The following is a 16,072-nucleotide window of genomic DNA, read 5'->3' as shown; positions in this document are numbered from 1 at the left end:
ATGGCAACATTCTGATGTTTTCACAAATCAGCGCAAAAAATATCGACCTACATTTATGGCTATGTTCACACACTGCGTTTTTTACCTGCGTTTTGGGTCCGTTTTTGCTGCAGAAATTTCTTGAGAAATTCTTGTAACCTTTCTGCAGACATTCCCCAGCAAAACCTATGGCAAAAAAAATTAGCTGTGCACACACTGCGTTTTTTTCTTAAGAAAATTCTTTCAGTAGATTTTCTTAAGAAAAAGAATGAGCATGTCACTTCTTTTCTGCAGCTAACTGCGTTTTTTGCCATAGATAATTGGCACAATAACGCAGGGAGCAACCAGCGGTAAAAACGCACCAAAAACGGACCGAAAACGCACCAAAAACGCACCGAAAACGCGGCAAAAACGCAGGTGCGTTTTTGGTGCGTTTTTTAACACAGGTGCACTCTAAGAAATTTCTTAAGAAAAATCATTTTTCTAGTGTGAACATAGCCTATCACTAACATGAAATACAATTTGTCATGAAAAAATAAGCTCACAATCACTGAGGTCCCGTTGAAGAGTTTCAGAGTTATTAAATCATAAAATGACACTGGTTTGATTTCAATAATTAGGATCAAAATTGGCTAGGTCACTAAGGGGTTAAACTAGATTCTTGTGACTGTTGTGGAGTGGATACGTCAACAGGTCACATGATTGCACAATGCTAAATATGATCCTACACTTCCTTGTTTCCTCTCTTTTCAGACACCAGCAACATGACTTCTCTTTTATGCCCAGTAAAGGTATGTTATTTATTAAATAATCGCAGAAACACTCTGTATATAACATCCAATACTAACGATATATGTAAAACCACTGAATCTTACCGGGCGCTAAGCCTCCTATTCAACTGTGTCATCAGGACTGATTGAATGGACTCATCGCTCGGCTTACTCTGGATATTCTTTCTTGTTTTTCAACTTCTTACTCTTATGTACATGCTAATATATATATATATATATATATATATATATATACACACACACACATCCTGTATATAAAGTATATATATATATATATATATATATATATATATATATATATATATATAGTTACATTCTATTAACTTCATTGTATTTTTTTTAGATTTTATTTTTATATTTATTTTTTTCATTTTATTTATATTTATAATTCATATTATAGTGGAACACATCTCTTTTTGGTTTTACTTGTATCCCCTCTGATAGTAAGCCCAATAAAGACAAAGGCCATAACTATGGGGGTAACAATGTGGGATTCTGCTTTATCTCTGCATTGAGAGCTCATGCATTATATAGGATGTCATAGGTAAACTGCTGAATAAAAAAATTATTTATATACTAATGGAAAGATTAGAGCCATTTTGGTGACATTCTTCTTTGCCCTACAAAGGATGACATTTTTTTCTGTCATACCCCATAACCTGGATGTCTTCACACTTACTTTGGGTTCTAGCTTGGAGGTAATGTTTACCACCTCTGAGTAATGGGGGTTGGGAAAATGTAATTTCTATTCATTTATGAGTTTTAAAGATAAATTTGACCTTTACATACCAGGAGACTTTTGCATATCTGCATTGTGACAAAGTGGAAATGCAGGTCTGAGAAATAACAATTACTCATTCATTACACGAATCATGTCACTGAACCTTACCTGTGTGACATTTGCAGATACTCATCAACGTGGCTGTCTAGAACTAAAGTCCACTTTTTTTTATTTCATCCTACATTGTTGGGGGTAGGGTCTCACCTAGCGATCCCTGTTCAACTTTAAAATAGCTGCGCCAGAAAAAGAAAAAAAAACGCATGGTTTTGTAAAACTGCACAGACTTTACCAATCGGCAAAATATAGGTGACCAATTTCTAACAATCTATTGCAAAGTCGCTGCCATGTTCATGAGGTAGGGTGGCTTAATGGGACCCTCCAGACACACACAGACAGACACAGACACACACAGACACACACACAAACACACACTGATACAGACACACAGAGACACACACAGAGACTGAGACAGAGACACACAGAAACAGGGACACACAGAGACAGAGACACTGATACAGAGACACACAGAAACAGACACACACAAAGACACAGACAGGCACTGAGACAAACAGACACAGAGACACACAGAGACAAACACACAGAGAGACACACACACAGAGACACAGACACACACACAGAAACAGAGACATACAGACACAGAGGCACACAGATATGGAGACACAGAGACAGAGGCACACAGACAGAGACTGATACAAAGACAGAGACACACAGAGACTGATACAAAGACAAAGATACACAGAGATAGAGACACACACGGACACACACAGAGAGACACACAGAGACAGTGATAGACAGAGAAAAACTGAGACAGACACAAAAACAGACACACACAGAGACATACAGACACACACAGACACAGAGAAAGGCAGACAGACACAGACACACACACACACACACACACACACACACACACACAGTGAGACAGACAGACACACACACAGACAGAGAGGGAGAGGGAGAGAGACAGTCACTATTTTGGGCAATTCTGGGTACTACAGCCAGTATACTGTATATACATACACACATTTATATATTGGCTCTGTACATTTGTCTAATCTATCACTATGCAGGTCAAGATATATCATTGGTAAAACCCACAGGGGCCCAGGAGGTTGGAAGCCCATTTCTACTTTCAAACCAAGGGGAATTGTGCATTTGGATGAGTTCTTGGGCTGCACAGCGCCCATACTTTCTTCTCGCACAGGGGAACTTTTCAGTCTGTGTGCGCCAGCATAAATGTCCAAATCATCACATCTATACCGTAGTAGCCGCAAAATAGAAGGCAGCGCTCAAATAGAAAGTGCAAAACAGAGGTCCTGCCCATCCGGAGTGACAACGTTTCGGTTCTACTTCTGCTGCGCCTTTGAGTGGAATTGAAATGTTGTTGCCAATAAAAATAAGCGGGTCCTCTTTTTTGTATTTTCTATTTGAGTTCTGCCTTCTGTCTTGTTTAATATATATATATATATATTAAAGAAGACAGAAGGCACCACTCAAATAGAAAATACATATATTTAGACTATATACCCAGTGTATATATACTGGGCTGATAGATCGGCTGTGTATACACGCATACTACTGGGCTGATAGATCGGCTCAGTGTATATATACACACACATATACAGTGCTGATAGGTCGGCTTTGTGTATATGCACACACACTCTGGGCTCACAGATCTTCTCTGTACACACACACATACAGTGCTGATAGGTCGGCTCTGTGTATATACACACACACATACAGTGCTGATGGATCGGCTCAGTGTATATACACACACACATACAGTGCTGATAGGTCGGCTCTGTGTATATACACACACACATACAGTGCTGAGAGATCGGCTCAGTGTATATACACACACACATACAGTGCTGATAGGTCGGCTCTGTGTATATACACACACACATACAGTGCTGATAGGTCGGCTCTGTGTATATACACACACACATACAGTGCTGATGGATCGGCTCAGTGTATATACACACACACATACAGTGCTGATAGGTCGGCTCTGTGTATATACACACACACATACAGTGCTGATAGGTCGGCTCTGTGTATATACACACACACATACAGTGCTGATAGATCGGCTTTGTGTATATACACACACACATACAGTGCTGATGGATCGGCTCAGTGTATATACACACACACATACAGTGCTGATAGGTCGGCTCTGTGTATATACACACACACATACAGTGCTGATAGGTCGGCTCTGTGTATATACACACACACATACAGTGCTGATGGATCGGCTCAGTGTATATACACACACACATACAGTGCTGATAGGTCGGCTCTGTGTATATACACACACACATACAGTGCTGATAGATCGGCTTTGTGTATATACACACACACATACAGTGCTGATGGATCGGCTCAGTGTATATACACACACACATACAGTGCTGATAGATCGGCTTTGTGTATATACACACACACATACAGTGCTGATGGATCGGCTCAGTGTATATACACACACACATACAGTGCTGATAGGTCGGCTCTGTGTATATACACACACACATACAGTGCTGATAGGTCGGCTCTGTGTATATACACACACACATACAGTGCTGATGGATCGGCTCAGTGTATATACACACACACATACAGTGCTGATAGATCGGCTTTGTGTATATACACACACATACAGTGCTGATAGGTCGGCTCTGTGTATATACACACACACACATACAGTGCTGATAGGTCGGCTCTGTGTATATACACACACACATACAGTGCTGATAGATCGGCTTTGTGTATATACACACACATACAGTGCTGATAGGTCGGCTCTGTGTATATACACACACACATACAGTGCTGATAGATCGGCTTTGTGTATATACACACACATACAGTGCTGATAGGTCGGCTTTGTGTATATACACACACATACAGTGCTGATAGGTCGGCTTTGTGTATATACACACACATACAGTGCTGATAGGTCGGCTTTGTGTATATACACACACATACAGTGCTGATAGGTCGGCTTTGTGTATATACACACACATACAGTGCTGATAGGTCGGCTTTGTGTATATACACACACATACAGTGCTGATAGGTCGGCTCTGTGTATATGCACACACACATACAGTGCTGATAGGTCGGCTTTGTGTATATACACACACATACAGTGCTGATAGGTCGGCTTTGTGTATATACACACACATACAGTGCTGATAGGTCGGCTCTGTGTATATACACACACACATACAGTGCTGATAGGTCGGCTCTGTGTATATGCACACACACTCTGGGCTGACAGATCTTCTCTGTGTACACACACACATACACAGCCCGGGCCGCTCTGCGCTGCGCTTTCTCCCCACAGATGTCGCAGTTGCGCTTTCTGGCTGTGGGTCCGGCCTCCGCTCCAGGAAGAGAAGTCCCGGATATCATTGCACGGTTGTGTCGCAGCGAGGTCCGGTAAATCCCGTATAATGGTGAGCTCCACGCCCCCGACATGTTGCACAATGTGCCTTTATAGGTAATAGGATATAGGCGTCCTCTTCATTGCACGACCCGCCCTTTATTGCGCTATGGATACAATAATCATGGACAGTCAGTGAGTCAGGGCAGCAGGAATGGCGCAATGATCGGCTCAACTTCCACCTAAAGTTGTCTTCCCTTCCTGCTTGCTGTCGCAGGCTGTAGCAGGTTTTGCGCCTTTTGTGCCGCTCTTTGCGGCAGAGATGTCAGCTGTAGAGCCGCGGTGTGCTCTGCGCTGCTCTGGAGTCTGCAGACACTCGCACATATCTTATCTCTGTGGGAGTTGTAGAGTTAATTCCGAGAAGGAGCCTTTACTCCACTTCCTTTCTGGTGAAGACATAACAAGTGGTTACAGGCAAAACAGAAAGAGCCGCAGCCCCGCTATTGTACAGGCCGGAGGTGTCTGTGAGCCTTGCTGTGCTGCCTGAGCCAAGATAGGCTGTGTGCTCACTGGCCGGAATGTGGATTGCTCAGGCAGACATTTCTGTCCCTCATTCTCTATGATGGAGCTGCAGTGGAGGTTCCTGTCTGACTGGTTGGAGCACATTTTTTATGTTTATTATCCCCAGTAAATTAATCCAATATTTATATACTGTGCAATAGCGGAGACAATCCGGCTCACCACGCCTGCGCACTTTACTACGTACTCATATCTGTGATGACCAGTATATTCTATATGGAGAAAAAACATTGTCCAGCACTTGGAAGAAAAGTGTTTTGCAGCTTTATTGGCGACAGCTAAAACCTGAATCCATACATAACAGGACAGCACTTATGTGACCTGCGCCATCCCATATATAAATACCAAAATAAGGTCACACAAAGGAATTTTGACAAAATATCCTACAGTGTCAATGCACCATTACATTCCCCAAACTGTAAATGGAAATGGCTATAAATATAAGCATATGTACCCCTACAAAAAAAATAGCCAATACAAAAAATGCTCAATGTAAAAGTGAAAGTTTATTAGTGAATAATTATTAAAAACAAGATAAAAAGTAATGGAATAAGTGCAATAAAGCACCACAGGACGGCACGGCAAGGGGCAGAAAATATCTCAAAAATGGCACTACGTACTCCAATATATACAAACATTTTTTACAAGTTGTTATACAAAGAGGAGTACAATAAATATTAATAAATACCAATAATTATATGTGAGATATGGCAAAAATAAATAACATACACCTATAAATAGTATCTGTACCCAAATAGCAGCAATAATACATAAAAATTGTGTAGGTTGCCAATGATGATATATGCACCTGATGAAGGCCAAGTGCCGAAACGCGTGTTGGGTCTGGTGTCGACACAGCAGTGAGACATGCCTTCAAGTAACACATATTTAAATACATATATATTATCCTTTCATTTTACTACTGTTTTTTACCTATGTAATTGCTCTCTGTTATCACCCTCTGATACAGCTATACCCTCTTATGCACTTTATTGACACCTTAACTTAGAAGTCTCTGCTCATTAACATGCACTTTGTCACTTTTACTGACACTTTTAATTTGCACTTTAAGCTTGCACGTTAATTAGCTCTATTTTGGTGCTATTTTCATATTATTACACATTGAAATTTATTTATTATTCAAATTTTATAAATTTGTGCATATATCATCGTTGGCAACCTACGCAATTTGTATGTATTATTGTGGCTATACGGGTGCAGATACTATTTATGGGTGTATGTTATTTGTTTTTGTCATATCTCACATATTATTGGTATTTATTCATATATATTGTACTCCTTTTTGTATAACAACTTGTAAAAATTTTTTTTGTATATATTGGAGTACGTAGTGCCGTTTTTTTTAGATATTTTCTGCCTTTTGCCGTGCCGTCCTGTGGTGCTTTATTGCACTTAAACCCACGCAACAGGGGGAGAACATACAAACTCCCTGCAGATGTTGTCCCTGTAGGATCTGCACCAAGGACCTTAGCACTGCAAAGCAACTGTACTAACCACTGATTCAACTTGCTGTCCAATAGACCATGCTAACCACTAAGCCACCATGCTGCCCACTGTACAGTGCTAAACACTGAGCCACTGTGCTACCCACGTTACAGTGCTAAACACTGAGCCACCATACTGTCCACTGTACAGTGCTAACAACTGAGCCACCGTGCTGCCCACTGTACAATGTGTACCACTGAGCTACTGTGCTGCCCACTATATAGTGCAAAACACTGAGCCTCCCTGCTGCCCATTGTACAGTGCTAAACACTGAGCCACCATGCTGCCCACTGTAAAATGTGTACTACTGAGCTACTGTGCTGCCCACTATATAGTGCTAAACACTGAGCCACTGTGCTACCCACTGTACAGTGCTAACCACTGAGCCACCATGCTGCCCACTGTACAATGCGTACCACTGAGCTACTGTGCTGCCCACTATATAGTGCTAAACACTGAGCCACCGTACTGCTGCCACTACTGTATACAGTGCTAAACACTGAGCCACCGTACTGCCCACTGGACAGAGCTAACCACTGAGCCACCGTGCAGCCTGTGCTCATGAGTAGAGATGAGTGAACCCAAACAGTAAAGTTTGGGGTTCATACAGAACATGGACATTTAAAATTAAATCACTGTCTGAGTTCTGGTCTTGTACTTCTGCTGACCACTCGATTGAGCATCGGGGTTCTCGGATACGCTCGGTGGTCGGCCCAGTCTCTGAATGGGGGTAAAAATATTTTCAGAAGTAGTGTGTCCACAGAAAAAAATCCCCGCCCTCTCTCCTCTGGAGGTGATCTGTGTATGGCTGGCTGTATGTGGGTGGAGCCCCAACTGCCCAATCAGTGACTTCCATTGAGGTTCAATTCAAGTCCACGTCCTGAACTGGCTTTTATCTAAAGTCTTGCTGAACCTGAACTTCCACAGGTCTTCTCATCTCTAGCCACGAGGAGTGCGCACTCATCCAGGCTCAGGCTCACTACAAAATACTATGCGTTGGTTTCAGCATTTATCGTATGTCACAAAGTTTTCTAAAATGTGACCCTGTGCTCTGTGTGCCGTAGGAAAATCCCTCAAATTCCACTGAACATTTACCTTAGTTTCTATTGACCGTGACGAGCATTTCGCCGCAAGTCTATTTCTTCCTATTGGCAGTGGGCGGCTGATAAGCTTTTTCAAGTACTTATTTTTACAATCGGACTTTCCAAAATATAGATAGTGTAGGTGACAACGTTCTAAATATGATCCATTTCACCGTCTCATCACTTGCTGCAGTGATGAACCATTGTGAAGCTGGTACAGTTGTCGGAGGATATTTATAAATACAGAATTGATCAATGGATTTTAAAGTGTTTTGGACTTGACCTTCATAAAGGTTGGTGACTTCACACGCGAAAGAACAGGACTCATATTCTACTAGAACATTTACAACAGCATTTGCTGCCTCCAATGCTTATGTCATATCGCAGGTGAGGAGGGCTTTGTTTCATTGTTAACATTCATATTTGGGTGTATGGAACGTTATCTAGATGTTGATATCTCTATTTGTTACAACTGTTGTTTTGTATAGATACATTGATGATTTATCATAAGCAGTAATGTGAGTGTCTCTGCAGCGATTGCTGAGGACAGATCTAATTCAACACATGTAAATAATTAGGATGCAGTGAGAAATCCACTAAGCAAAAAACAGGGCCTGTTTCTAAAGATATTTTTTGGCTTCTGTGGTTTTGGTGTGATTATTAAAACTGCATCAGAAAAATGGTTAAAACTCTGTAAAAATTACTTCTTCTTTTACCTGTACCATAATAATCTTGTCTTAGGACTTCATTTCGGCAACCCACCGACAGCTGTTCTCAGTTCCTGCCGGATGTGTGCGGTGAGTGGAGAGGATTAGGGGCTCTGGTAACTGTTTTGCCGTACCTGAGAATGGTCGCTATACACATTGTGAAGTTCTACTCTACAATTTTTTGCATCCAGCCAGATCTGATAACAGCAGATCAGTGGGAATGTCAGACCATCATAGATGTGATACTAATTACCTATCCTATGGATAGGGGTCAACATGTTAGGCCAGAGTCACACTTGTGAGAGACTAGTGCGAGTCTCACATCACATCACCCGACATGGCCTGCAGCTCTCCGGACAGGAGCATATCAGCTGCATAGAAATACATGCAGCTGACCCGCTCCTGTCAGGAGAGTGTGTGGCCATGCCGGGTGATGTGATGTGAGACTCGCGCGAGTCTCTCGCAAGTGTGACTCCAGCTTTAAGCCCAGAAAACTTTAAATTCCCAAGTTTATGTAAATTAGATTAAAACATTGAAGTGTGCATCTATGTACAGACCATAGCATACTGCAGCACTTCATGCACTAAGATGTATGCAATCACTGAATATTTGCAATATAAACGGCATTACTGCTGTATAGAATATACGGTACTTCATATACATATAAAATTAAGGTACTTAGTGCACAAATTGACCCAGTTTGTTTGTGTCGTTAAACCTGGACAAGGTGACTGTTCTTTGATGGGACCCTAATGATTTTTTTTTGCCAGTGTATACAAAAACAGAGTATACCGGAAGAAGACTGTATATACTGGTTTAATAATCCTAGTATGATAGGGTGTCTGGGAGGGGGAGAGACCCTCACCCAGACATAGATTAGAAATTGTACCCACACTTAAGGGCACTTTACACGCTACGATATCACTATACCCGCCCCCGTCGGTTGTGCGTCACGGTCAAATCGCTGCCCGTGGCGCACAACATCGCTTACACCCGTCACACGTACTTACGTTCCCTGCGATGTCGCTGTGGCCGGCAAACCGCCTCCTTTCTAAGGGGGCGGTTCGTGCAGTGTCACAGTGGCGTCACTAAGCGGCCGCCCAATAGAAGCGGAGGGGCGGAGATGAGCAGCCGTAACATCCCGCCCACCTCCTTCCTTCCTCATTGCCGGCGGCCGCAGGTAAGCTGTAGATCGTCGTTCCCGAGGTGTCACACATAGCGATGTGTGCTGCCTCGGGAACGACGAACAACCTGCGTCCTCAACAATCAACGATTTTCTGAAAATGAACGACGTGTCAACGATGGACGATTTGGTGAGTATTTTCCATCGTTAATGGCCGCTCGTTGGTGTCACAGGCAAGCTGAAACATGCTGCGTCCAAAACGCTGTGAACACTGATCGTGGGCACACACCCTAATCCTGGTTTTAGACTTTCCCATATTTGGCAAACAAGCGTTTCTAAGAAGGCTTGTTCCTGATTTTCAGACCATTTAAACAGGCCAGCAATTATCTGAAAAACAAGCAAAATCTTAATTCGGCAGGTGCAATGATTTTTAAGCAAGCTTCAAATCATCATTCATCCTTGTAAATAATTAATAACAGAGATGAATGATTATTTGAAACCTGGTATGCTGCCAAGAAATGCGTTGTCCGGTGTAGATGGGCAAGTAAACAGGCAAGGATTAGCTTGTGCGTAGGTGATAGGTGGTCATTTAAAGACCACAGTCAACATGCTTTAAGATGTTAACACATCGCTATTGTTCACTTGTATTTTTAGTATCCTCTCCACCCCTGATATGATTACAGGCATATGCGGCTGGATTCTGGCTAATAAAAAAGTACGGATTGCAATTGATTTTTTATAATAGAAAATGAGAGTACAAAGGCAAAAAAGAACAGACACCTACTGAAGTCACACATTACCGCAACAAGTGCCTGCTTCTCCCAACTTCCTCTTCCAGTGAGGGATACCACGTAACCACTGCATCCAATCAGCGATCACTGATTGTCTGCAGCCTTCACATTTAATCTGAGCGGGAAGACTGTTTCCTCCAGCTTGGATGAAATGTGAAGGCTTAAGGCTACTTTCACACATCCGGTTTGAGCCGTGCGGCTCAATACGGCTGTGAAACCTATGCAACGGATGCGGTGAAAACACCGCATCCTTTGCATAAGTTTTTACATGCGGCCGGTCCGCTTTTTTCCGGTTGCGGCACGCTACTGAGCATGCGCAGTGGAAAAAATCGCATGCGGCGGCCGGATGCGTTTTTTTCCGCATCGCGCCGCATCCGGCATCCATAGGCATGCATTGAAAATGCGCCGCAGCGGCCGGATGCGGCGCGATGCGTTTTTTTTTTTGCCGGAGCAAAAAACGTTGCAGGGAACGTTCTATCCGGCCGCGGCATTTATTAATTTTGCCGCATCCGGAAAAAACCGGATGCACCGCAAAGCCATCAGGTACAATCCGGTTACAATGCAAGTCTATGGGGATAAACCGGATGCGATACCGGATCCGGTTTACCCGTTTTTTTCCGGATTGTACCTGATGGGAAAAAACTGATGTGTGAAAGTAGCCTAAACTGATCCCATACCGCATCCATTTTATCCCCATAGATTTGCATTGTTACCGTATTGTGCCTGATGGCTTTGCGTTGCATGCGTTTTTTTCCGGATGCGGCAAAATTAATTAAAGCGGCGGCCGAAGGCAACATGTCTTGCAACTTTTTTTGTCCGGCACGACGACGGCGCGATACGGCGTGTTTTACAATGAAAGCCTATGGACGTCGGATCCAACGCAATGCGGTAAAAAACGGATGCGGCTGCCGGATCCGTTTTTGTAAACTGCGCATGCACCAAATTTATTTAAAAAACTGATCCATCAAAAAAATTGGACAAAACGGATGCAAAAATGGATGCAAAACGGATCCAACGGATCCGGTTTTTTACGCATCCGGCATAACAGATCCGTTAAAAAACGGATCCGGTGGATACGGTTTTAAATTTTTTTTGCCGGATCCTTTGGATCAGGAAAAAAAAGGATTGTGCCTGAATACAGAAAACTGATGTGTGAAAGTAGCCTTAGCCAGTCAATTGGCACTGATTGGCAGTAATAATCATGACATGTTCACTGTTGGAAGAAGAAACTAGTAGACAAGTAGGGGACATTGCTGTGTGGCAGAATGATGGTGGTCTGGGGAGAGTGGATTTTTTTCAGTATACTTAATTCTTAATAAATATATATACAGTATATATATATTTATATGTATACAGTATATATATATATATACATACACACATACATTTTTTTATATATATATATATATATATATATATATATATATATATACAGTGCCTACAAGTAGTATTCAACCCCCTGCAGATTTAGCAGGTTTGATAAGATGCAAATAAGTTAGAGCCTGCAAACTTCAAACAAGAGCAGGATTTATTAACAGATGCATAAATCTTACAAACCAACAAGTTATGTTGCTCAGTTAGATTTTAATAAATTTTCAACATAAAAGTGTGGGTCAATTATTATTCAACCCCTAGGTTTAATATTTTGTGGCATAACCCTTGTTTGCAATTACAGCTAATAATCGTCTTTTATAAGACCTGATCAGGCCGGCACAGGTCTCTGGAGTTATCTTGGCCCACTCCTCCATGCAGATCTTCTCCAAGTTATCTAGGTTCTTTGGGTGTCTCATGTGGACTCTAATCGTGAGCTCCTTCCACAAGTTTTCAATTGGGTTAAGGTCAGGAGACTGACTAGGCCACTGCAACACCTTGATTTTTTCCCTCTTGAACCAGGCCTTGGTTTTCTTGGCTGTATGCTTTGGGTCATTGTCTTGTTCGAAGATGAAATGACGACCCATCTTAAGATCCTTGATGGAGGAGCGGAGGTTCTTGGCCAAAATCTCCAGGTAGGCCGTGCTATCCATCTTCCCATGGATGCGGACCAGATGGCCAGGCCCCTTGGCTGAGAAACAGCCCCACAGCATGATGCTGCCACCACCATGCTTGACTGTAGGGATGGTATTCTTGGGGTCGTATGCAGTGCCATCCAGTCTCCAAACGTCACGCGTGTGGTTGGCACCAAAGATCTTGATCTTGGTCTCATCAGACCAGAGAACCTTGAACCAGTCTGTCTCAGAGTCCTCCAAGTGATCATGAGCAAACTGTAGACGAGCCTTGACATGACACTTTGAAAGTAAAGGTACCTTACGGGCTCGTCTGGAACGGAGACCATTGCGGTGGAGTACGTTACTTATGGTATTGACTGAAACCAATGTTCCCACTGCCATGAGATCTTCCCGGAGCTCCTTCCTTGTTGTCCTTGGGTTAGCCTTGACTCTTCGGACAAGCCTGGCCTCGGCACGGGTGGAAACTTTCAAAGGCTGTCCAGGCCGTGGAAGGCTAACAGTAGTTCCATAAGCCTTCCACTTCCGGATGATGCTCCCAACAGTGGAGACAGGTAGGCCCAACTCCTTGGAAAGGGTTTTGTACCCCTTGCCAGCCTTGTGACCCTCCACGATCTTGTCTCTGATGGCCTTGGAATGCTCCTTTGTCTTTCCCATGTTGACCAAGTATGAGTGCTGTTCACAAGTTTGGGGAGGGTCTTAATTAGTCAAAAAAGGCTGGAAAAAGAGATAATTAATCCAAACATGTGAAGCTCATTGTTCTTTGTGCCTGAAATACTTCTTATACTTTAGGGGAACCAAACAGAATTCTGGTGGTTTGAGGGGTTGAATAATAAATGACCCTCTGAATAAACTTTTCTCAATTTAAAAAAAAAAATAAAAAAAGAAATAACATTCTTTTTTGCAGCAGTGCATTTCACACTTCCAGGCTGATCTACAATCCAAATGTCACAATGCCAAGTTAATTCCGAATGTGTAAACCCGCTAAATCTGCAGGGGATTGAATACTACTTGTAGGCACTGTATATATATATATATATATATATATATATATATATATATATATATATAAATAAAACGCTGTGGATATCTCATTCATACCTCCATGACTTCCATCTTGATACTCAGTATAAATTTACATTCAGTCTCTAACATTTTTTAGTCTTCAAATTCAGTCTCTCATACTTTTGATCAGCATGTATAATCCAACGTTGGTGTGTAATTTTCAGTTTTAGTTTTCTGTAGGTTCTAGCCTGATTTTTGGCTTGCTTCCAGACACTGATGCAAAATAATTACCTAATACTGACGTATGAATAAATCCTTAAGTGGTTGTTATTATATTCTAACTTTCCAACACAAGTGGAAATTCTGCCATCATTATGCATGCCACATTTAATTAATGTGGTTTCATATTGCGATCATCATCTCCCCTTGCAGAAGAGCTTTCTTTCACTTTTGCTTTACACAACAGACTGTAGCAGCATCAATGCTTTCTGTAACACCGTAAGTATTAAACTTTAGACTATCTACATGTATAATGTTATTTATTGTTACAGTTAGAAAAAAATCATTGTATTGTCAAAGTATTTTGGGATAGAAGAAATGTGTTTATAGATAGTGACCCAAATGTTAGTAAGAGACTCGTGTAAGTGCCGATGCAAATATCTTACAGGAATGTGGTTTAGGCGTTTTCAGAATAAGCTATGGAATTTGAAAACTGATAAAGTGACGCATTCATTTGCTATTGCCAATACCATTTAATCCCTTAGTCACAGCTATTTAGGACTTAAAGAGATACTCCGGGGAGTTAGGCTATGTGCGCACGTTGCGTACTAGCCCTGCAGAAATTTCTGCAGCGATCTGAAGAGCCCACGCGCGCTTCAAATCGCTGCAGAAAATGTCCGTAGAGAAAAAAAAAAAATCCGATTCCATGCGCTCTGCCTGCAGCTCCTGCCATAGACAGAGCGGGGGCTGCAGGCAAAGCGCACGGAGGAAGTGACATGTCACTTCTTAGAACGCAGCGCTTCGGGCAGCAGCCGAAGCACTGCGCTCTAATATGCCACGTGCGCATGGCTCCTGCATAATCTCCATAGATTATGCAGGGGACGCAGGACGCATGCAGTTACGCTGCGCTACAAAACGCAGCGTAACTGCATGTAATTACGCTACGTGCGCACATAGCCTTAAGAAGTTCTTTAATGCATATGCCCTCATAAACTATACAGATAACATCCACAGTGCTGTTCCTCACACTACCTGTAATTCAATGTAACGCTGGAGCTGCTTCTTCCTTCTGGGACAAAATACATCATATCAGAAGGCATGGCCTGCTCCATGCTGTTGGTAACAGCCAGTCCCCCGATAATATATATTTCCCTGCAGTCCGAGAACAAGAGGCATGGTTAAGCCCCCTGATGTGTGATGTAACCTCCCAGAAGGGAGAGGGAGCAGCTCCAGCGTCACACTGAATTATATATAGTGTGAGGGCACTATGGATCGCATCTTTATAGTTACGATACGCTACGATACGATACACTTTATTGATCCCGTGGGAAATTCTGGTATCACAGCAGCACAACTTAAATCATAACATGAATTACATAATTGACAAGACAGTAGAGTTGACAGAAGAACATTATACATTCGATTAGGACATACACAGCGGGTGAACTGAAAGTAGAAGAAATAAAGTAGACATTCACCTTGATGATTTAACACTAATGTTATTGTTGTACATTCCCATAGAAGTTGGCACAAATGATTTCCTATATTTTTCCTTTTTACACCTCAGAAGGATTAGCCGGTTACTGAAGGTCTCTTCTGTCTCATGAATAGCTCATATAATGGATGTGCATTATTATTCATGATCGCCATAGACTTTTTCAGAGTTCTTCTCTCCACCACCTCCTCAAAAGAGTCCAGATTGCAGCCAGCAGCGGAGCTTGCCTTCTTGATAAGCTTATTCAGCTTATTAGCATCAGAGACCCGCACACTACTACCCCAGCATATGAGTGCAAAAAAGATGGCACTTGCCACTACAGACTGGTAGAACATTTCTAACATTTTGCTGCACACATTAAAAGACCTCAGTTTCCTTAGGAAATACAATCTGCTCATCCCCTTCTTGTAGACCATCTGAGTGGCATCTCCAGTCCAGTTTGCTATCCAGGTGGACCCCCAAATATTTGTAACTCTCCACCTGCTCCACCTCCTGACCAGCAATAGTGACCGGTAAACATTCTATCTTTCTCCTGCTATAGTTGACCACCAACTCGTTTGTTTTCTTAGTTAAGCATTAGAAGTATTTTTTCTCCCCAG

At 42.3% G+C, this 16,072-nt stretch overlaps 1 protein-coding gene across 2 annotated transcripts in view; it reads left to right on the top strand.

Annotated features, from left to right (window-relative positions):
- The first annotated feature begins 690 nt into the window (after positions 1-690).
- Positions 691-16,072, top strand: part of CFLAR (CASP8 and FADD like apoptosis regulator) — a 53,254-nt gene continuing 37,872 nt past the window's right edge. The window contains exon 1 of one of the 2 annotated variants that reach the window (XM_075317625.1): positions 691-770. In XM_075317625.1, the coding sequence (XP_075173740.1) occupies positions 744-770 (27 nt within the window). In that variant the 5' untranslated portion in view covers positions 691-743. Of the gene's footprint in view, positions 771-4,910; positions 5,037-16,072 lie in introns of those variants that run through there. The other variant, XM_075317626.1, reaches the window with a different exon arrangement.

Source organism: Anomaloglossus baeobatrachus, chromosome 7, assembly GCF_048569485.1.
Source record: "Anomaloglossus baeobatrachus isolate aAnoBae1 chromosome 7, aAnoBae1.hap1, whole genome shotgun sequence".
Lineage (NCBI taxonomy): Eukaryota > Metazoa > Chordata > Amphibia > Anura > Aromobatidae > Anomaloglossus > Anomaloglossus baeobatrachus.
The sequence above is the reverse complement of the archived record's forward strand: the minus strand, read 5'-3'. Positions and strand labels throughout refer to the sequence as shown.